Source organism: Vipera berus, assembly GCF_964194415.1.
Source record: "Vipera berus genome assembly, chromosome: 3".
Taxonomy (NCBI): domain Eukaryota; kingdom Metazoa; phylum Chordata; class Lepidosauria; order Squamata; family Viperidae; genus Vipera; species Vipera berus.
In genome coordinates this window covers 2,017,016-2,040,187 of record NC_138204.1, presented here as the reverse complement: position 1 = coordinate 2,040,187, position 23,172 = coordinate 2,017,016, and the positions used below count along the sequence as shown (strand labels likewise).

Sequence of the window (23,172 nt, the reverse complement as noted above, 5' to 3'; positions counted from 1 at the left end):
CCGCATCACCGAAAAAGACAAATCTGCAACTGTTTTACTGCGGTTCGACTTCTTTCTGTGAAGAATCCAGCCCATTTGCAGAAAGAAAAAGAGTTGAAAGCTGCTAAACAGATTCACAACCCTGTTAGCTTCGTGGCCTCGTTCGGGCCCCAGCGAACTTCGATCCTCATTGATGCTGCTATTCTCCTCGTGAAGCTTGATTGTTTTCCTGGACTGTCCATCCTTCCAACCCTGATTTCATTAGACCAGGATAAGAGTTGGGTAGAAGGGATGCCGCTAACTGGGGGATAAAGGCATCCTGGGGTTTAATAGGGTCTTTCTGCTTGCTGGTTTTAAACCCGTTGCTCATCTGAAACATTGCCACAATCTTGAACGTCGAGGTTTGCACGGAGGCTGTCCACGCCCTACTCGGGACTTCCTGGTGTCTGTAGGAACCAAACCACGCAAATCGGTGCGGGAGACAAGTTATGCTCCTATTCATTCTCTGCCACCGGGATGTCTTGTCTAAAAAACCAAGAGATCCCTCCGGGAAGGTGCAAACCGTCTTTCTACACGTTGGCAGAAACCAGGGTGTGGCCCGTGTTGTTCTCGAAGCAAATTCCAACTTTCCATCAACGATAGGGTAGGAGACTTGGCACGGCAGACAGTCAATCTATTAGGGAAAGTTTTCTTAAGTCAGACACATTGAAGATGGGACAATTGACGAGAGCCATCACAGCTCCGGTTTGATGCGTTTCCCTGCGGGCAAATGGGGGGAGCTCTTTGTGGCCTTTCCTTGTCAGTATTTGAGGTTGCCAAAGGGACGCCGCTTCACGCTCTCCAACAATGCACTAAGGGCCTTGGATTTTCAGCCTACAAAATGTGCCCAGCTGTAGCCTGGCTCTCTGCCCACCTCTTGGTGGCCCCTTAAAATGGGCCTGCTGCAATTCTCCAGCTGCTGGCGTCCGGATGGATCCGACTCCCCTTGGGATGACAAGTCTCGGGGAGGATGACCAAGCAGCGTCCCTCAAAACGAATGCCAGGAATTTAGGGTAGGAGCAGAGATTCCTGGGAAGATGTGCGTCGCGTTTCCTGAGCCACTGAAATGCCTGCCCGAATTGGGTGGTGCGTGTGTTGTTGTGCATCCATGCGCGAGTGCTGTTGCTGATACCTCTGGGTGTGGGACAATCATGACTGTATTATAGGTTAGGTGTGTTTGCTGGTTTGACTTTGTTTTAACCGAATCCTTGGTCCCGTGAAAGAAGTTTGCCTGCCTTAAGCCAGGGGTCTTCAAGCTTGTGGACTTCAACTCCCAGAATTCCTCAGCCAGGCACGCCTGCCTGAGGAATTCTGGAAGTTGAAGTTCACAAGTCATAAAAGGGCCAAGTTTGAAGACCCCTGCCTTAAGCAAAGGAATGGGGTCAATGGGGAATTCTCTACAGCCCGCACTCCACCCCCCCCCACTTGGGGGAGAGAAGTTCAGGGGATTGAGGCGAAAATGTGGGTGCTGGTAGGTAGCCATTTTATGTGCCTTCTTGTCTTTCCTTCTTCACCCCCTTTTAAGAGTGTAGCAAATCTTTCATCTTTCATCCAGCGAGATTTCTATTTGATCCCTTCTGGTTTCTAAGAAAATATTAAAAATAAATATAAGAGACCTGAAAGTAGCCATAATCCAGGGGTCTTCAAACTGGGCCCTTTGATGACTCGCGGACTTCAACTCCCAGAATTCCTCAGCCAGGCCTGGCTGAGGAATTCTGGGAGTTGAAGTCCGCAAGTCATCAAAGGGCCCAGTTTGAAGACCCCTGCCATAGTAGAACCACCTTTTTATGGCATTTTTAAGAGAATGTTTCCGAAATGTCATTCCCAAGATGTTCAAATACATTGGTGCTATTATTTTATACTTTTCTAATGTCAAAATGGTGTGTGCTTTTATATAATCTTTTTTTTTAAAGAAAAAAAACTTCATACTTTTCTCTCTCTCTCTTTTGTTAAAGAGCTTCATGGGACTGAAGCTCAGTCCCAAAATGGACGGCTGTAACTGAGCCTTAGTGTTGGGGGGGGGGGAAGGGGGGGAAACCCACTTTTTTGTTTTGTGTTCTTAGTGCTGGAAACAAAAAGTAACGGTTTTGACCGAAGTTTGCCTTAAACATTTATATCACGGTTTAATTAAAGTCAGTGTTCTTCTATAATGGCCCTGTTGTTTTTATTGGAGGGGGGGGCATAAATGGCCTGGCAGACACAGAGGGTGGGTTATGCAACCATTTCTGAAGATAGATGAGGTCAAAGCCTTAGGACAGGGGTCTTGAAACGTGGACCTTTTATGACTGGTGGACTTCAACTCCCAGAATTCCTCAGTCGGCCATTTTGGTGAACCTGCATACTTTGATCTAGACCAGGGGTCTTCAAACCTGGTCCTTTTTATGACTTGTGGACTTCAAGTCCCAGAATTCCTGAGCCAGCATGCCTGGCTGAGGAATTCTGGAAGTTGAAGTCCACAAGTCACAAAAAGGACCAGGTTTGAAGACCCCTCCCTGCCTTAAGGCAGGGATGGGCTACTATGGCAACTTTCTGACCTGTGGACTTCAACTCCCAGAATTCCTCAGCCAGCCATGCATCTTTTTTGGCACCAGGGAGTGGTTTGGGGGAAGACAGCTTTTCCAAGGACCAGGTGAGGGAGAAGAGAAGCATGCAACCTAGATTCCCCCCACCCACCCACACACACACACACACACACGCAAGTTACAATAGGGTTCGCTTGTTCGCCACTCACCTCCAGATGTGTGGCCCGGTTGCTAACAGGCCACACAGTCCGGTGCTGATCCACAGTCCAGAGGTTGGGGACCCTTGTTTTAGAGGCTTGAAGGAGACACTTGAGGGAACAGTGGTAAAAGGAGATGGATAGAATAATTTATTTAATTTATTTAATTTAATTTGTATACCGCCCTTCTCCCGAAGGACTCAGGGCGGTGTACAGGGCAATAAATACCAAAAATACAAAATACAAAAGTTAAAAACAAATTAAACAATTGTGCCCGAATACAATAAATTAATTAAAACAGTAATTAAAACCCCAAGCCCATCAGGCCGGGCCGGCTTGTTCAAATAAATAAGTTTTTAGATCACGTCGGAAGGAGCGCAGGTCGGGAGCCATCCGGAGCTCAACCGGAAGACGGTTCCATAAATCCGGCGCGCCCACAGAGAAGGCCCTCCCCCTGGGGGCCATCAATCGGCATTCTCTGACCGGTGGCACCCTGAGGAGGCCCTCTCTGTGGGAGCGCACTGGGCGGAGGGAAGTTGACGTGGGCCGCAGGTGCTCCCTTAGGTACTCCGGACCCATGCCATGTAGGGCTTTATAGGTCATTACCAGCACCTTGAATCTCACCCAGAGGGCAACCGGCAGCCAATGCAGCTCACGGAGCAGAGGTGTAACATGGGAGTATCGGGAGACCCCCCAACACCACTCGCGCGGCTGCATTCTGCACCAGTTGAAGCCTCCGAGTGGTCCTCAAGGGCAGCCCCATGTAGAGAGTGTTGCAGTAGTCCAAACGAGAGGTCACGAGCGCATGAGTGACTGTACGCAAGACATCCCGGTCTAGATAGGGCCGCAACTGGCACACCAGGCGAACCTGGGCGAAGGCCCCCCTAGTCACAGCTCCTATATGATCTTCTGAGGAGAGCTGTGAATCTAGGAGGACCCCCAAGTTGCGAGCCCGATCTACAGGGGGTAATAACTCACCCTCCATAGTAAGAGGTGGAATAGTCTGAATTTCCTGAGATGCCGGCACGCACAGCCACTCAGTCTTGTCAGGGTTGAGCCGAAGCCTGTTCCTCCCCATCCAGACCCGGACCGTCTCCAGGCAACGGGACATAATTTTGAGAGGGATCTTGGAGTCCTAGTGGACAATCCCTTAAATGTGAGCCAGCCGTGTGCTGCAGCTCCCAAAAAAACGGGAGCACCACTTGGCCCCCATCATCGGCCATGACAAATTTGCCATCGGTCATAATTATCTTCCCAATATAATAGCTTTCTCCAGTGAATTGCTTTGCATGACGTGGCCAAAATAAGTGAGTTTTGTGAGTTTTCCTTCCCGGACTTGTTAATTCCCTTTGGCTTTAGTGCAAAGACCTGGGCAGCCTTCAACTCCCAGAATTCCCCAGCCAGGATATTAGAATTGCCAAGGTTGAGGAACACCTGTCTAGGGATTCAGTGGTGATATTGCTAAGTACAGGTAGCCCTCGGTTTACGCACAAGGGAGGCCAAAATTTCTATTGCTAAGCGGAATACTAAGTGAATTTTGGCTACGCCTGCCCTTTGCCATCCAAGGAATACATGGGATCCACCTCCAGCACCACAGTTCAAAAAAGTTGGGTTTTCTTCCTGTTTTGCTTTCTTAAAGTCCAACTTTCACAACCATGGGTAGCTATGTGGGACATAGGGAGCTGTGTTCCCCACAATACACCTTGCTGTACACATATACAAATTAAAATGCACAGCAGCCAAGGAAGGTCCCAGAATTGACAGCAGTGGGCACAATAGGAGCCAGCCGTGTGCTGCAGCTGCCAAAAAAGCCAACCCGGTGCTGGGCTGCATTAACAGAGGGATAGACTCAAGATCACGTGAAGTGTTAATACCACTTTACAAGGCCTTGGTAAGGCCACACCTGGAATACTGCATCCAATTTTGGTCACCACGATGTAAAAAAGATGTTCAGACTCTGGAAAGAGTGCAGAGAAGAGCAACAAAGATGATTGGGGGACTGGAGGGTAAAACATACAAAGAACGGTTGCTGGAATTGGGTATGTCTCGTTTAAGGAAGAGACGGATGAGGAGGGACATGATAGCAGCCTTCCAATCTCTCAGGGGCTGCCCCAAAGAAGAGGGAGTCAAGCTATTCTTCAAAGCGCCTGAAGGCAGGAGAAGAAGCAACGGATGGAAACTCATCAAGGAGAGAAGCAACCTGGAACTAAGGAGAAACTTCCTGACAGTGAGAACAATTAACTAGTGGAACAACCTGCCCCCAGAAGCTGTGAATGCTCCAACACTGGAAGTTTTGAAGAAGAGACTGGACTACCATTTGTCTGCAATGGTCTAGGGTTTCCTGCCTGAGCAGGGGGTCGGACTAGATGACCTCCAAGGTCCCTTCCAACTTTATTATTAAGCACACCCTTAAAAGTGAAGAGGGGACTCATGATATACAGCACAGAGTGTAAACAAATAATCCTGCCATTATTTGCTTCTTCCTCTTCAAAAGCTGTCTCCTTGAACAACTTGTATTGCATGAGAGTTAACTGGTGTCTCCATCAATTTCTTATCTGTGCTCCAGACCTGGGGACTGGTGTGGGATTTGGGCTGCATTCACACAACATGCTAAACCAACAGATGAAAGCCTTGCAGCTGCATTTTGAATAAGATTGTTGCCCACAGATTGGGTGTGAGCCTGGGGTCGAAGCCAATGAGGAACACCAGATAGGAGGTGCAGGTTTTATTTCCTTTTATTGAAGCGCTTCAGCTAAAGGGGTCCCAGCCAGCAAAATGCCAGGAGCCAGAACAAAGGATTAAGAGAGCTTTATACAATTTCACTAAAGCAGAAGGCCGTGGGACAAGGCGGGTATATATAAGAAATATCACCCAATAAACATATTAATGAACTAACAATTGTCCTATTGGCCTCCAGTCGTCCCTATTCCTAAATCTTGGCTAATGAATGCTCCAAGAATTATCTAATATACATTCTGTTTGCTCCAGGCCATCCCTATTTCTAACTTCTAGCTGAGCTTTGCAGATTGTCTTAACTCTTTGTTACTGTTATCAGTCCTCTAACCACCTAGAATTGCTGTGAATGTCATACTGCATATTCTCTGAACAGTCGTCTTGCCAGACTCCACAATTATAGGCATCCCAGTTTTCTTTCAAATGCATGTCACCATCTTGCATTGTTTTAGCAGACAGCCCATCGGATGCTAAGCTTGGTTAGTGTCATTTGGATTAATTTTGTGGCTTTGTCAGATGCAGCTTCCTGGCCTGTTACGTAAGTCTATGTAGTGCAAGGGTCTTCAAACATGGCCCTTTTATGACTTGTGGACTTCAACTCCCAAAATTCCTCAGCCAGGCATGTCATAAAAGAGCCAAGTTTGAAGACCCCTGATATAGTGCAATATTTTACATGAGCAGCTTTCAGATGTGTGGACTTCAACTCCCAGAATCCCCGAGAGCAAAGCTGTGTGGGGAATTCTGGGAGTTGAAGTCCACACATCTTAAAGCTGCCCAGCTTGAAAAATATTGATGTAGCGTAGTGTATAAAACCATACAGTTCATTTCAGCAATTTGTGTGATGTTCAGAGCCATTTTCAATCAATTGCAAAGGGATCCCTGAGTTCTCAAATAATGGTTTGATGAGCAAACCCACATGGCTTAGTTCACACGTTACAAACCATACATTGTGAACACAAAAAAGCTGTGTTTGCTCAAGGAATTGTGGCCAGCTAAAATGATCTTAAGAGAAGTTCAAAATGAAGGCAATGAATAGTAAGCAAAATTACCTTCTGACAATTTATGCAATGTTGGTTTGGTTTAAATTGCAGGGTTTATTTTCACCCCATGGCCAAAGAGCTTAATATGTGGCAGAAGGATAATTAAGGGTAAATAACCCAGGGGATTTGGATTTCATGCCCAGATTTAAGCTTTCTTGCCAAGAGTTAAAAGCGCCTTTGTAGTCAATGGCCTTCTCTGCCCTCTCATCCTCCAAGAAACAGAGCCGGAGGGAAAGAGCGCCTGGTAAGGCAAGCCTCTCTAGCCCAGAACTCGTTGCCACGGTCGGGCAAACCCAGCGGAAGCTCCTAAACCTCGATTGGCTGTTAAATTCAGGCCACGCCCACCCCGTGCAAACACCGCCAATAGAAACGGGCTGATCAAGCGTTGCCCGGCCTTTTCCGGCCGAAAGGTTGAGAAGTGGAAACGATGGTCCGAGGCGCGGCCAGCGCTGATCGTAATATTAATAATATTAATAATACTTTATTCAAGGAAATAGAGTTGAAGTCTGCATTCATTAAAGCTACTAAGGTCGAGGAACCCCCCAGCCAGGCCTCGAAAGCCGCTCGGCTAATTAATTCATCGACTGATTTTGAGAAGCGGCAACGACCGCCTTAAGCAGGGAGGGCGTGGCCTCCTGACCAGCCCCGCCCCCTCCCTCACGTCGCCTTAGCGCGCTCTTAGCAACGGGGCGGGCCCTAGCCCCGCCCCCTGCCCGTCCGCGCCCCGAGGGGAGGGGGCGTGTCCGCGCCGCGCGCCCGCGCTCCGCTTCTGCCCCTTCCGTTTTCCGCGGGTGACGTCAGCGCGCCTGCCGGCCTGCGCGTGACGTCAGATCCCGGGCGAGGCGGGCGGGGCCGGGCGGAACGGCGAGCCGCTGAGGTAACGGGAGGCGCGCGGGCGAGGCGGGCAGGCGAGGCGGGAGGCGGGAGGCCCCAGCCCGGCCAGGCCCTTCCCCGCCTTTTCCCCGTGGGGCTGCGGCCCCTCCTCCAGTGGGGGGAGGGGTGAGTCATTGGGGGGGGGTGGTCGCGGGCCTACCCGGCCTGGCTTCCCAGGCCTAACCTGGTTTGCTCCCTTGGGGGGGCCTGGGGGGGGCAGAAAGGGTGGGGGGGCGCCCCCCGCCCCATTTCAGCCTCCCAATGTGGGGAAGGGGTTCGGCTGAGCTCTGCAAATGTAGGCCCACCCCCCAAGCTGGCTGACCCTCCCCCCCTTATGGGTGGGGGAGGGCTGCATGTGGCCTCAGGAGGAGGCCTCCCCCTCCCCCACATGCCCACCCTTTGGCTGCTTGGGGGGGGCTGGAAGGAGTGGGCTGCCCCCCCCCCAGGCCCTGTTGTCCCAGCCTTCCTTTTTTTAGGAGGGGGGGGCTTCCCTGCCCCAAAGCTCTTTTCGTGGGTCCTTGTGGGGGAGGGACACCCAGAGCCCCTTTGCCTGCGGGGGGGGGGGGGGAGGTTCTTCTCTGGGCTGCCCTGGAAAGGGAGGGTGGGGTGGGGGTTGCTTTTATTGCTTCAGAGCAGGGGTCTTCAAACGTGGCCCTTTTATGACTTGTGGACTTCAACTCCCAGAATTCCTCAGCCAGCTTTGCTGGCTGAGGAATTCTGGGAGTTGAAGTCCACAAGTCATAAAAGGGCCACGTTTGAAGACCCCTGCTTCAGAGGGTCTAATTTATTTTAATTAAACGTTCGCTCTGCCCTATCATGGACTTCCTCGGAGCATCTGCGGACTCCTCTCTTGGGGGGGCGGGGGGGCTGCCTTTTATCCCCCCCCCAGGCTGCTTTATTTGATTTGTTTTATTTTTAAATTTCCACTCTTGCCTTTCAGAGAGTCGCTCCAGGCATGTGCAGAGTTCTCCCGGCTTGGGGGGCGGGGGTGGGGGTGGGTAGGGTGCTTCCCCCCCCCTTTCTGACTGTTTTATTTTGTTTTATTCTTAGGTTTCCACCCTGCTTTTCATTGATTTGCTCCAGGCACCTGCCTTTTCTCCCCTCCCCCCCCACTGCTTTATTTGCTTTATTTTATGTTTAAATGTCCTTTCTGCTGGGGGCAGGGGAAGGAGGAGGCTGTCCTTTTTCTTCAGACTCTTTTGTTTTATTGTGTTTTTGTTCTTAAATTTCCCCCCTGCCTTTCAATGACTTCCTCTGGGCATGTGCAGAGTTCTCCCTCTTCCAGTCCGCTCCTCCCCCCCCCAGTCCAAACTCAGCTTGTATTTAGAATTTGTTTTTTTTTCATATTTCATATTTATATTTCATTTATTTAATCTTTCTTAAATTTTTGCACTGCCCATCCATCCCAAGTGGCTATTTGTACCTTCTTTGTACTGCTGAGAGAGGCTATAATCCCAAGTGGGACAAATGCTTGCCACCAGGCCATGGGCCCCGCCTTAGTCTTTATGGCAGAAATGCTCTTTTATGTCAGAAGCAGGACAGCCGAACACGTTCTGAGTTTGCTTGGTTTCCATTTTTTCCCCAGTGCTGACCGGCTGCTGGGAGGGGGCTGTAATTCGGCAGCATTTTGGAGCACCGGACAGTTGTATACCTCCCTCTCATATAATCGTCTCTTCTTATTTATAATAACATTTAATTTATCGCCCATCTCATTGTTTGGGGCAACTCTAGGAATGCCAAAGAGTTTCCTTAGACTTCATAACAGGCATCGTAAAACTGCTCCGGGACTTCTTCAAATCCTCTCTCTCCATCCTCTTCTGCTAAAGCAGTGTTTTGTTTTTTCCAAGTTCAGCAATTTGAAAAGGTCTGGATTTCAACATCCAGAATTCCCATTTTGGAGGGGCCGGGGGAGGGGGGGTTGGACTGGAAGACCTTCAAGGTCCCTTCCAACTCTTGTCACCACTGAATTGGAGCCCACCGTCTTCAAGTGGCTGAGTTTGGAAAACGCCGTGCTAAAGCCTTTCTTATTATTATTACTATTATTATTATTTTCACATCTGAACCGCTCATCTCCCTGGTGCACAGCGTATAACAAAAGTATTAAGAGATAAAAACGTATTTTTTAAAAAAAAAACAGCAGAGGCAAGGATGAGAAGACACACTGTTCAAGCGAATTAAAATTTGAAGGTCGTGTCAGGACATTAACCAGCCCCCTGTGTGCTCCTCTGAGCTTCCCTTGGCACGGAGCTGTGTTTTCACACCTTTCCAGGAGGCCAGGAGTGTTCTGGCTGCCTCGCCTCTGGGGAGGGGGAGATGATATTGCCCATGGGAGGGGCAACAGCAGAGAAGGCTCTCTTTCTGGACCCTGTCACTTGGAGATATCAGCTGGTGGGGTCTGCAGCGTGCCCACCTCCCCTCCCTCCCTCCCTGACTGGGTGGGGTAGGCTGATGTAATGGCAGGAAGGCAGGTCCCTAGGTCTTCTGGCCCCCTCCATTCTGATGACAATCCCTTGAGCCACTGCTCCCTGCAGTGCAGGTGTGTCAGACTCACAATGTCTCTTGAGTGACTTTTTTCCCATTGCCAGCCGTGGGGTGGGCGCGGTTTTTGGCATGATGCATCTGGCCGGCCGGCTGGCAGTTTGACACCCCTGCTTGTAGTGGTTGATGCTGAAATTATTTCCTTCTCTGGCTTCTTTTCGGAGTGAGTGTGAGTGTGTGTGTGTGTGTGTGTATCTTCAGTGGGTCTTAAGGTTCCATGCAGTTCTGTGGTGTTAGATCAGGGGTCTTCAAACGTGGCCCTTTTATGACTTGTGGACTTCAACTCCCAGAATTCCAATAATCTCTAATTGTGAGGGGTCCTTGTTGCTCTCCGAGCTTGGTGGTTTTCTCGCAGACGTTTCGTTACCTAGCTAGGTAACGTCAGTGCTAGAAGGGAGTGGAGGGTGGCGGTGGCCCGCGGGGTCCTCTGAGCTTGGTGGTTTTCCCGCAGACATAAACCCTGCTCCATACTCCAGTAGCACTGATGATCTTACCTAGTTTGGTCCTGAAACGTCTGCAAGAACGCCGCCAAGCCCAGAGAGCCGTAAGGAGGCCTCACTTCAATCCTGTGCTTCCAATATTCTCCTTAAATCTCTGGTCTCAGCCATCATTGCTTCCTTCATTTTGATTTCTGGAATCCTCGCTTCTTAAAACCCAAACTTTCGTCCTATGCCGGTAGCTTTCAACTTACGACCGGCATCGAGCCCAAATTTTCTGTGGTTAAGCGAGACGTTTGCTGAGTGAGTTTTTGAACCCTTTCACGACCTTTCTCGGCCCAGTGCAGTGAATCCCTGCAGTTAAGTGTGGAATACGGTTGTTAAGTAAATTTGGCTTTTCCCATTGATTTTGCTTTCGCCAGAAAAGGGGATCGCATGACCCTGGGCCCCTGTGACCGTCATAAATACGAGTCTGTTGCCAAGCGTCAGAAATTGAATCCCGCGACTGTGGAGATGCTGCAATGGGTCCTAAGCGAAAAATGGTCGTCAGACCCTTTTTTTCCAGCGCCGTTGTAACTTTGAACAGTCACTAAGTAAACTCTTGTAATTCGATCTGACCCCACGGACCTGCTTTTTCCCTTCCCCCTTCCCCAATTTCCTAGTCCTTTGGGTCTAACGGTGTTAAATCTGGGATCCATTTGCCAGTTCCCTTTTTTGTCTGTAAACAGCTCTGGGCTGAGAACAATTTCTGCGCAAGTGAGCAAAATCTTGCATAACGGGAGGTACCATTTCCTTCATAGCAGAAAAGTTAAGTCAGTCGGCTGTTAATGAGTCTGTTTCTTTCATCTTTTCTGGCAGGCCATTATGCCTACAGTAGTAGGTATAACCCAGCGGTCTTCAGACTTGGCCCTTTTATGACTTGTGGACTTCAACTCCCAGAAATCCTCAATTCTGGGAGTTGAAGTCCACAAGTCATAAAAGGGCCAGGTTTGAAGGCCCCTTGTATAATGTCTGTGTGCGTATTTATATATATATATATTTGTAGAATGGAGTCAGCGTTTTAGCTGTACGTAGGCTGGCGGGGCAATCCTGGGAATTGAGAATTGAAGTCCACCCATCTTAAAGTTGCCACGGTTGAGAAACACTTCAGCTACACTCTCTCCGGTAAAGTGAGCTGAAGAGAGTGCCGTAAATCAGGGGTCCCCAACCCCCGGTTCGTGGACCGGTACTGGGCCGCGGCATACCAGCGAGTGGTCTGCACAAACAAGCAAAGCCCCCTCCACGGGATGAAGGCAGCCCACAAAACTACGCACCCTCCGGGCCACTGAAAAATCTCTTTCCACGGAGCCGGTCCCTGGGGCCCAAAAGTTGGGGGATCCTCTGGGGCTTCAGATGATGTCTCGGAACAGATACGACCGCGCAGACTTGAACTCGGTGCCGAGTTCACGTGAAGCCCCTCTGCGTAAAACCGTGTCCTTTCTCCACCGATTTTCTTTTAGAAAATGGCCGTGAATGTGTATTCCACCTCTGTGACGAGTGATAACTTAAGCCGACATGACATGCTTGCCTGGATCAACGAGTCTTTACAACTAACTTTAACCAAGATCGAGCAACTTTGTTCAGGTAAGGAACCCCTGACGCCACGAGTCCGTCTTGTCTGAGGCCTTTGCTCGTTACTATTTCTCTTTCTTAGGGACGCGGTGGCTCAGTGGGTTAGGATGCTGAGCTTGTCGATCAGAAGGTCGGCAGTTTGGCGGGTCGAATCCCGAGTGCCGCGTAGCAGAGTGAGCGCCTGTTACTCGTCCCAGCTTCTGCCAACCTAGCAGTTCGAAAGCATGTAAAAATGCAAGTAGAAAAATAGGGACCACTACAGTGGGAAGGTAACAGCGTTCCGTGCGCCTTTGGCGTCTAGTCATGCCGGCCACATGACCACGGAGACATCCTCGGACAAGCGCTGGCTGTTCGGCTTTGAAACAGAGATGAGCACTGGCCCCTAGAGTCGGAAACGACTAGCACGCACGTGCGGGGGAACCTTTACCTTTACCTTTTATTTCTCTTTCTTAAGTAGTTGGAAACAGCAGTGGGCTCGCTCGGGTGGGGGTGCGTAGTTGCCTGCCTTGTGTCTTAAGTGTAAATGTATTTTATTGTCAAGAATCCATTTATATTTCATTTTTTCTAACTCTCTCCTCTGATCTAAAGCAAGATCTCACCTTCCCCTGGATTCTGCCACGCTCCTAGGGGTGAGAGGGGATGCTGGTTTTATTGCTTTCACTTCCTCTGTTAACCACAATGTAACTTTTTGTTTATTCGCCTTCCTGTCTGCTGTCCATTACAATGTAAACACATTGCCTTCTATGCCTGTGGTGGCGAACCTATGGCACGCGTGCCACAGGCGGCACGCAGAGCCCTCTCTGTGGGCACACGCGCCGTCGCCCCAGTCCTGGGCCTTCAAACTGGGTTTTATAAAACCTTTTCACTTTAGGTCTCAGCCGCCGTGTGCAAAAAAAAAAAAGGTTCAATCAATTTCAACTTCTCGCAGGAAAAAAGATCTCGCAAAGTTGGAATTGATTGATGGAACTTTTTAGTCCCACCCAGTCTTCCGTTACCACCACGGCCACGCCCACCCAATGGCCCACGCCCACCCGTGACCCTAGGATACATAAGTGGGTTTTGGGTTGCAGTGTGGGCACTCGGTCTCTCAAAGGTTCGCCTTCCCTGTTCTATGCTATGCATCCCTCTGAACTTTTTCTCCCTAGGAAAATTGCTAGGAAAAAGGAAAAAAAAAGCTAGGAAAAAGGGTGGGGGGAAAGAGATACAGACCTCCGGGATCTGGTTTATTTCTCCGTCCTCCAAAGAAGGTGCGAAGAGCTGTGGAAACCGACCGATGTTATTTTTCCTTTCCCACGAGGGACTCACCATCTGGGGATTGGCCGGTCTGAACCGCCTGGATGAACTGTGGGATGGGGGTTTGCTTAGGGACACTTTTAAAATCTCGGATCTGTAAGGGAATCCCTCAGATCCCGTCTATTATGCCTGCTACCGCTTATTTTTAGTCAAACGCTCCTGCGTGGAAGAAACTGTCTCCCAGAGTTCTCCTTTCCTAAGATGTGGGTTTGAAGGAGGTCCTGACGCTTGTTTTATGTTTTAATCAAACGTATATGCTATCCATCTCCCCAAAGGCGACGCAGAAGGTGTACTGCCTTTGCATCCCTGGACCAAACTCGAACTTTCTGCTTGGGGCATGCAGACCTCTGCTTGTGGACTTCAACTCCCAGAATTCCTCAGCCAGGTTTTCGCCTGCAGGCCCCCTAATCGTCTTTGTTGCTGTTCTCTGCACTTCTCATTCCTCTCCTGTATCCGAATACAGTATATGCCACTTGGAAACTCTATATAAGATAGAATATCAGACTACGCAGAAGAAAAGGCTGTAGGAGCTCTTTGTTTTGGAGATTAGACACCGGTCCCGGTGGAAGGCTGTTCGTATTTGTCAGGCTGACGGAGGCTTCTTCCTTGCGATTAAACCTCGGAGGAAATGCGCCTGCAGGAGCGACAGTGGCTTTTTATCTGGGGTTTTAAAGTATATTGCAAACAGGATTACAGGCAGTCCTCAGTGATGGAGCCCCAACTTTCCTTTGCTAAGCGAAAGGTTCAGTGAGCTTTGCCCCATATTACGACTTTCCTTGCCACGGTCGTTAAGTGTGAAAAATGCTGCCAAGTCACATTTTTCAGTGCTGCAACTGTGAACGGTTACTAAACGGAATGATTGTAGGTCGAGGACTGCCTGTAATTTGTAGGGGTGGGCAAACCATGTTGCCTTGAGTTCTTTTGAGCATCTTTTTTTCCAGTGAAGGCATCTTTAGAGACTTGTCAGTCCTCCAGGGTCCTGGTTGTCCCAAAGGTGCTTTTACACGAGGCAACTGGACTTGCGTTGTTTTTCCTTGAAGAGGTTTCGCTTCTCATCCCAGAAGCTTCTTCAGGTTCTGACTGGAGGGTGCGGAAGGGAAAGATTTATACTCCTTGCAGACTTCTGGTCATTTGCACTTTTTTAGAGAGTCGTTGAGGCCACTCGGAGGTTCGTCTGTGTCCTCAGGGTCACCTGAGTGGTGCAAATGGAGGTGGAGCCTCCTTGGAACTGCTGAAAGGACTGTGTTGTAGACTGGAGAGAGGTGGTGTCATATCCCCTCCCCCCCGTTGAGGGAGGGCTGTTCAGTTTTGACCTCTTGGACCCCTCTTTCCAACCAGCGGTCCTCTCGGTCCAAAATGTGGACTTTGCTGTCTTTGAAAGAGCCGCCTTTGTCTTTCGCCTGCAGACGGACCGCTGACTCTTGTCCTGATGGGTTTGCTCTGCCATGTTGCGCCCTGCGTTTGTGAAGGGCGTTGTCATCTTTCTCCAGTCTTACCACGCAGTCCTTTCAACAGTTCCAAGAAGGCTCCACCCGCATTTGCACCACTCAGGTTGACCCTGAGGACACGGGGGGGGGGGGAAAGCCTCCAGGTGGCCTCAACGACCCTCCAAAAGAATGCAAATGACCAGCGGTCTGCAAGGAGTATAAATCCTTCCCTCCCCCACCCTCCGGTCAGGGTCTCCAGAATCAGAGGGCAAATGGGTGGGGAGCCTGGTTGGAACTGGCGGAGCCGTTCTGTCTCCTTCTGCAGCTGGTGTTTCGAGTTCCACCCTTGCTGCTCCAAGCACTTTGTGCGCGTTTGAAGCTAAGAACTCTTCCGGCGGGCTCCAAAGCGCCTGATTTGCAAAGCCCTGACGACGACGCTTGGCTTGGAATAGTTTGAGAGGGACTTTTTTTTTATCTGCTGCTAATCTTATCTCAGGAGTCCTTCCTGGTTCCTTTCCGCACTTAAATCTGAGTGCCCAGATCCACCTTTTGTGGTCTCACTTGGTCCCTCAACACCTGCTCCGTAACCAGGAAGGCCCGCCGGCGTCTTTACTTTCTGAGAAAAGTGAGGAAGGCACAGCTTCCACCACACATCCTCACAGTCTTCTACAGAGGGACTATGGAGAGCACCCTGAGCAGTTGCATTATTTATTTATTTATTTATTTATTTTTATTTTAATTCCATTTATATCCTGCCCTTCTCCGAAGACTCAGGGCGGCTTTTACAAGCTTAGCAGTAGCCTTCATTCTATGTATCTGCCTGCTTATTAGGGCTTTCACACACACACCCCAGCGGCATTATTACAAAGTCAGCTTAATTGCCCCCAACAATCTGGGTCCTCATTTTACCTACCTGGGAAGGATGGAAGGCTGAGTCAACCTTGAGCCTGGTGGGACTCGAACCTGCACTAGTTGCAGGCAGCTGGTGTTACTTAAGGAGGCATTAGCCCACTGCTCCACCATTACTGCCTGCTTTGGAAACTGCGCCGTTTTGGATCGCAAAAACCCTGCAGCGAATAGTGAGGATGGCAGAGAAGATCATGGGGGTTGCTCTTCCCTCTGTCGTGGACATTTACATCACACCGTTGCATCCGTAAAGCCAGAAACATTGTGGCTGATTACACACACACCTCTCACACACGCTCTTCACTCTTTTGCCATCTGGAAAGAGGTACGGGAGCATTTGGGCTCGGAGATCCAGATTGTGCAACAGTTTCTTCCTTGTTGTTGTTGTTAGCTGCGAAGTCGTGTCCGACCCATTGCGACCCTATGGACAACATTCCTCCAGGCCAGTTTCTTCCTACAAGCCATTAGAATTCTCAACACGAAGAAACTGGAACTATAAATACTTGTAGTTTTTTTTAAGTTTTTAGTTTAGAGTTACGTGTAGTTTGTTGTTCTGTTCTTCTTTTGATTCATGCCGTCTGATGTAGCACCTTGGTCCTGGGGAAACGTCGTTTCGTTTCACTGTGTACTGTACTGTGTATTGTTGAAATGACAATAAAGTCTACTACTACTAATAGGGCAAGAAGTCAGAATCTGACAGCAAGCTACACTCCTTGCCAGCACCGATGACGTTCCCTAGTTTGGGTAATGAAACGTCTGCGAGGACGTCTGCAAGGGACCCTCAGAGAAAAGATGGTCCTCCTCCTTCTTGGTCCCACCTGATGGGCCTCCTTAAGAGAGCCCCCCCCCCCATAGCATCCTTTGTCTGCCCCCTCAGATGGATTGGGTAGATTCAGCTGGGAAAAGACGGTCTTTCAATTAGCCTGCTTTAATAATAATAAAAATAATAAGTTGGAAGGGACCTTGGAGGTCATCTAGTCCAGCCCCCTGCTCAGGCAGGAAACCCTACACCATTTCAGGCAAGTGACCGTCCAGTCTCTTCTTAAAAACCTCCAGTGTTGGAGCATTCACCGCTTCTGGAGGCAGGTTGTTCCACTGGTTAATTGTTCTCACTGTCAGGAAGTTTCTCTTTAGTTCCAGGTTGCTTCTCTGAAAAGTTTTACAAATTTTTTAATAATAACCCCCCCTCCCCATCAACCCTCCCCCCCCCCGGACTTCCCAAAGCAGAATACAGGGTATTACATATAGCAATCTTATGCAAACATATGCTAAATATCTATTACAACATTAACAAACCTTCCACCCTTTAACTCCCTTATAATAAAACTAAAGTAATTATAATAACACTTCTATAATTGTAAAAATTATTCATATGCTATTTGAAACTTTTTAGTCCCATATTTGTTCTGAATATAATCAATCCATCTTAATTAGCCTGCTTTCAATTAGCCTGCAAGTCGTTCGTTTTTCTGCTGCGTGAAGAGGGAGGTCGATTTTTTTTAAAAAGGGGCAGAAGACCGAAAGAATGGCATTTTGTTCTCTGAGAGATTTCTTTCCCACCCAACTATCTGAGTCAAGGTCCTTGCACCAGTTTCTCCTGCAACGTTGCCTCCCACATAAAACAGGATTGGCAGCCAGCGCTGTGAAAGGAATGCAGAGATCCCCATCTTTTGCCCTAAATACATTTGCTAAGAGCTGATTATCACCAAGATGTCTCTCTCTCTCTCCCTCTCTCTGCCAGGTGCTGCTTACTGCCAGTTTATGGACATGCTCTTCCCAGGTTCCGTCACGCTCAAGAAGGTGAAATTCCAAGCAAAGTTGGAACACGAATACATTCAGAATTACAAGGTCCTACAAGCAGGTTTTAAGCGAATGGGGGTCGACAAAGTAAGAGCTTCGGAACTTTTCTCTGATGTCATTTTTAGGGAATGTTGCAGCTTGGAGAGCTGGAGATAAGTTCCCTAAGTCATTCCCATTGATTTATTTGGAATATTAATTAATTTATTTTGAATATCTGTCGGAAGCTAGCACTTCCCCTCCCCCCTGTTTAAAAATCAATATTCAGTAGGGAGGGTTCCACCCCACCCCCAGTCTTGTTCAGTTTAAACTATCTATCTATCTTCACACACACATACACATACATACACATATACATGTAAAGGTAAAGGTTCCCCCGCACATGCGTGCTATTCGTTTCCGACTCTAGGGGCCGGTGCTCATCTCCGTTTCAAAGCCAAAGAGCGAGCGCTTGTCCGAGGACGTCTCCGTGGTCATGTGGCCGGCATGACTGGACGCCAAAGGCGCACGGAACGCTGTGACCTTCCCACTGGAGTGGTCCCTGTTTTTCTACTTGCATTTTTACGTGCTTTCGAACTGCTAGGTTGGCAGAAGCTGGGACGAGTAACAGGCGCTCACTCTGCTACGCGGCACTCGGGATTCAACCCGCCAAACTGCCGACTTTCTGATTGACAAGCTCAGCGTCCTAACCCACTGAGCCACCGCACATACATATACATATACATATACATATACATATACATATACATATACATATACATATACATATACATATACATATACATATACATATACATATACATATACATATACATATACATATCCTTAATAATACTAAAAATGCAAATCCTGGGTATGCACATGTTAGAAAAGAAAAGAATCAAACACCAAAATATATATATTTTGTGACAAGACGGCATTCATTTTTCAACTTTACGAGAGAACCTTTTCCAGGAAAAGCAGCACTTAGGATTTTGTTTTTTTTTAACATTGTGCAGCTGATGTGCGATTAATGTGCTGTTCATAACAAGGTGGGATTTGTATTTTACCAAGCAAGAAGGTATTTTTTTCTTGTCTTGTCAAGTTGCAGTTTGCACCATTTCTGCCTGCATTGACTTGTGTGTCCAAACTAGAAAAGTTAAAGATCCTGATTTGTTTTTCTTGGGAGGTTTTAATCTTTCTCAGATATGACTAACATCAACCTTCTGGAAGACTTTTCTATTCCCAGATATTTTACGACCAAGTCAGAGCTCCAGATCCTTCTGCTTAGCTAGTCTCTTTTTCTGTGGAAAGATAGATATTGGTTTGAATTTTCAGAAGGTGTATAGCAAATGGTTTACCATTTAGCAGCATTCAGCTCTGCGTGCCTCCTTTTAAAATTTTGAAAGTTTTATGTGCTCTTTTTATATTCTAGTGTTTTATACCACCCAGAGTCCCCTCTGGTTGAAAAATGTGAAATACAAGTAAATGGAAAAACACCAAAGGGTGGGAGTGAAAGAATGCTTACATTGCTGCATTTGAATTACTGGAAAGGCAGAAGGAATGTGGGTTTTCATATGGTAATTTTCAAATGGTTTTGAGTCACTGCTGCCTTTCAAAGGGAAATAAGATTTGCATTTTTGTTAGTCTACTGTAGGGGTGGGCAACCTTGGCTCTTTTATGACTCATGGACTTCAACTCCTGAGCTATCATGGGGGAACTATGGCCCCCTTGAAGACTTGTGGACTTCAACTCCCAGAATTCCTGAGCCAGCATAGGGGAACTATGGCCCCCTCATGACTCATGGACTTCAACTCCCAGAATTCCTGAGCCAGCATGTGGGAAGTATAGCCCCCTCATTACTGGTGGACTTCAACTCCCAGAATTCCTGAGCCAGTATGGGGGAACTATGCCCCCCTCATGACTCATGGACTTCAACTCCCAGAATTCCTCAGCCAGCATGGGGGAACTATGGCCCCCTCATGACTGGTGGACTTCAACTCCCAGAATTCCTGAGCCAGCATGGGGGAACTATGGCCCCCTCATGGCTTGTGGACTTCAACTCCCAGAATTCCTGAGCCAGCATGGGGGAACTATGGCCCCCTCATGGCTTGTGGACTTCAACTCCCAGAATTCCTGAGCCAGCATGGGGGAACTATGGCCTCCTCAGGACTGGTGGACTTTAACTCCCAGAATTCCTGAGCCAGCATGGGGGAACTATGGACCCCTCATTGCTTGTGGACTTCAACTCCCAGAATTCCTGAGCCAGCATAGGGGAACTATGGCCCCCTCATGACTCATGGACTTCAACTCCCAGAATTCCTGAGCCAGCATGTGGGAAGTATAGCCCCCTCATTACTGGTGGACTTCAACTCCCAGAATTCCTGAGCCAGTATGGGGGAACTATGCCCCCCTCATGACTCATGGACTTCAACTCCCAGAATTCCTCAGCCAGCATGGGGGAACTATGGCCCCCTCATGACTGGTGGACTTCAACTCCCAGAATTCCTGAGCCAGCATGGGGGAACTATGGCCCCCTCATGGCTTGTGGACTTCAACTCCCAGAATTCCTGAGCCAGCATGGGGGAACTATGGCCCCCTCATGGCTTGTGGACTTCAACTCCCAGAATTCCTGAGCCAGCATGGGGGAACTATGGCCTCCTCAGGACTGGTGGACTTTAACTCCCAGAATTCCTGAGCCAGCATGGGGGAACTATGGACCCCTCATTGCTTGTGGACTTCAACTCCCAGAATTCCTGAGCCAGCATGGGGGAACTATGGCCCCTTCATGACTGGTGGACTTCAACTCCCAGAATTCCTGAGCCAACATGGCTCAGCTTGGAAACCTCTCCCTTTCCCCTCAGCATGGCTGGCTCAGGCATTCTGGGAGTTGAAGTCCATGAGTCATAAAAGAGCCAAGGTTGCCCACCCCTGGTCTAGTGCAGTGTTTCTCTTGAAGACCTGGGCAGACTTCAACTCCCAGAATTCCCCAGCCAGGATCTTAGAATTGCCAAGGCTGAGGAACACCTGTCTAGGGATCAGGATTCAGCGGGGATATTCCCAAGTGCAGGTAGCCCTCGGCTTACGCACAAGGGAGGCCAAAATTTCTGCGGCTAAGCGGAATATTTGTGAAGTGAATTTTGCCGTTTTATTACCTTCCTTGCCACAGCGGTTCAGTGAAGCCCTGCAGTTGCTCACTTAATGACACGGTTGTTAAGTGAATCTGGTTTCCCCCGCCATTGACTTTGCTTGTCGTAAGGTCGCAAAAGGCGATCACGTGACACCCCTGGGACGCTGCGACCGTCATAAACACGAGCCGGTGTCCGAATTTTGATCACGTGACCCTGGGGAGGCTGCAAAGGTCGTAAATGTGAAACACGGGCCTAAGTCACTTTTTCCAGTGCTGTTGTAACTTTGAACGGTCACTAAACGAGCTGTTGTAAGCCAAGGACTATCTGTAGAAGCTTTCATTTCTCATCAGGATATCAGGAGCTGGAAAAACTGCAGAAAACCACTCTCCTTTACCTTTGTTGACCATCTTGGGGTAAAAGGACCAGTGGCTTAACTCTGCATCAGGCAACTTTTTCGCTTCTTGTATGTGTGTGTCTTTTTTTCCCCCTCTCCCCTCGGAGGAGATGGTTGTGGTGTGGCACAGGTTGGAACCAAAATCAGGTGGATGTTGACTTGAAAGACGATGTGCTCAGCCTAAAAGGAGCAGATTCTTTTCTAAATGTTCCATTGTACCTTTTTTGCTAAAGAAGAGCAAGAAGAAGAAGAAGAGAATATTGTATAATGTAATTGTGCAGGCCAGAACTGGACCCTATTGGTCCTATTTATTGGAAGTTCCACGTTTTGTGTAGGGCTTAAGTAATTTTTTCCCCCAACCTTGGCAGCTTTAAGACGGGTGGACTTCAGCTCCCAGAATTCCCCAGCCAGCTATGGGGAATGGGGCTATATGGGAGAATTTTGTTGTTGTTGTTGTTAGTTGCGAAGTCGTGTCCGACCCATCGCGACCCTATGGACAATGTTCCTCCAGGCCTTCCTGTCCTCTACCATCTTCTGGAGTCCATTTAAGCTCATGCCTCCTGCTTCAGTGACTCCATCCAGCCACCTCATTCTCTGTCGTCCCCTTCTTCTATTGCCCTCAATCTTTCCCAGCATTAGGCTCTTCTCCAGTGAGTCCTTCCTTCTCATTAGATGGCCAAAGTATTTGAGTTTTAGCTTCAGGATCTGGCCTTCTAAAGAGCAGTCAGGGTTGATCTCCTCTAGGACTGACCGGTTTGATCGCCTTGCAGTCCAAGGGACTCGCAGGAGTCTTCTCCAGCACCATAGTTCAAAGGCTTCAATTCTTTGGCGCTCAGCCTTTCTTATGGTCCAGCTTTCACTGCCATACATTGCAACTGGGAAGACCATAGCCTTGACTATACGTACTTTTGTTGACAGGGTGATGTCTCTGCTTTTTAGTGTGCTGTCTAGATTTGCCATGGCTTTCCTCCCAAGGAGCAAGCGTCTTTTAATTTCTTGGCTACAGTCCCCATCTGCAGTGATCTTGGAGCCCAGGAAAATAAAATCTGTCACTACCTCCATTTCTTCCCCATCTATTTGCCAGGAATTGAGAGGGCCAGATGCCATGATCTTGGTTTTCTTAATGTTTAGTTTCAACCCACATTTTGCACTCTCCTTCTTCACTCGCAACAAGAGGCTCTTTAGTTCCTCTTCACTTTCTGCCATTAGAGTGGTATCATCTGCATATCTTAGGTTGTTGATGTTTCTTCCGGCAATCTTAATTCCAACTTTTGATTCATCTAGCCCTGCCTTTCTCATGATGTGCTCTGCATATAAGTTAAATAGGCAAGGCGACAGTATGCAGCCTTGCCGGACTCCTTTCCCAATTTTGAACCAATCAGTGGTTCCGTGTCCAGTTCTCACTGTTGCTTCTTGGCCTACATATAGGTTTCTCAAGAGACAAATAAGATGGTCTGGTATGCCCATCTCTTTAAGAACTTGCCAGAGTTTGTTATGATCCACACAATCAAAGGCTTTAGCATAGTCAATGAAGCAGAAGTAGATGTTTTTCTGGAACTCTCTAGCTTTCTCCATGATCCAGCGTATGTTAGCAATTTGATCTCTAGTTCCTCTGCCTCTTCGAAATCCTGCCTGTACTTCTGGTAGTTCTCGATCCACATACTGCTGGAGTCTAGCTTGTAGAATTTTAAGCATAACTTTACTAGCATGAGAAATGAGTGCAATGGTGCGATAGTTTGAACATTCTTTGGCACTGCCTTTCTTTGGAATTGGAATGTAAACTGATCTTTTCCAATCCTGTGGCCACTGTTGAGTTTTCCAAATTTGCTGGCAAATTGAGTGTAGCACTTTTACTGCATCGTCTTTTAAGATTTTGAATAGCTCAGCTGGAATACTGTCACCTCCACTAGCTTTGTTGTTGCTCAGCTTTTATAAGGCCCACTTCACTTCACATTCTAGGATGTCTGGCTCGAGCTCAGTGACCACCTCATTGTGATTATCAGGGACATTAAGCTCATTCTTGTATAGTTCTTCTGTGTAATTTTGCCACCTCTTCTTAATCTCTTCTGCCTCTGTTAGGTCCCTGCCATTTTGCTCCTTAATCATGCCCATTTTTGCATGAAACGTTCCTTTCATCTCTCCAATTTTCTTGAAAAGATCTCTGGTCCTCCCTAGTCTATTGTTTTCTTCTATTTCTTTGCATTGTTCATTTAAGAAGGCATTCTTATCTCTTCTAGCTATTCTTTGGAATTCTGCATTTAATTGGGCATATCTTT

At 48.3% G+C, this 23,172-nt stretch overlaps 1 protein-coding gene across 4 annotated transcripts in view; it reads left to right on the top strand.

Moving 5' to 3' along the window:
• The first annotated feature begins 6,946 nt into the window (after positions 1–6,946).
• The window catches only part of MAPRE1 (microtubule associated protein RP/EB family member 1), a 31,037-nt gene continuing 14,811 nt past the window's right edge, over positions 6,947–23,172 (top strand). For 2 of the 4 annotated variants that reach the window (XM_081323826.1, XM_081323824.1), the window contains exons 1-3: positions 7,278–7,387; positions 11,858–11,981; positions 17,337–17,482. In XM_081323826.1, coding sequence (XP_081179952.1) covers positions 11,861–11,981; positions 17,337–17,482 — 267 coding nt within the window. In that variant the 5' untranslated portion in view covers positions 7,278–7,387; positions 11,858–11,860. Of the gene's footprint in view, positions 6,966–7,277; positions 7,388–11,857; positions 11,982–17,336; positions 17,483–23,172 lie in introns of those variants that run through there. The other 2 variants (XM_081323825.1, XM_081323827.1) reach the window with 2 other exon arrangements.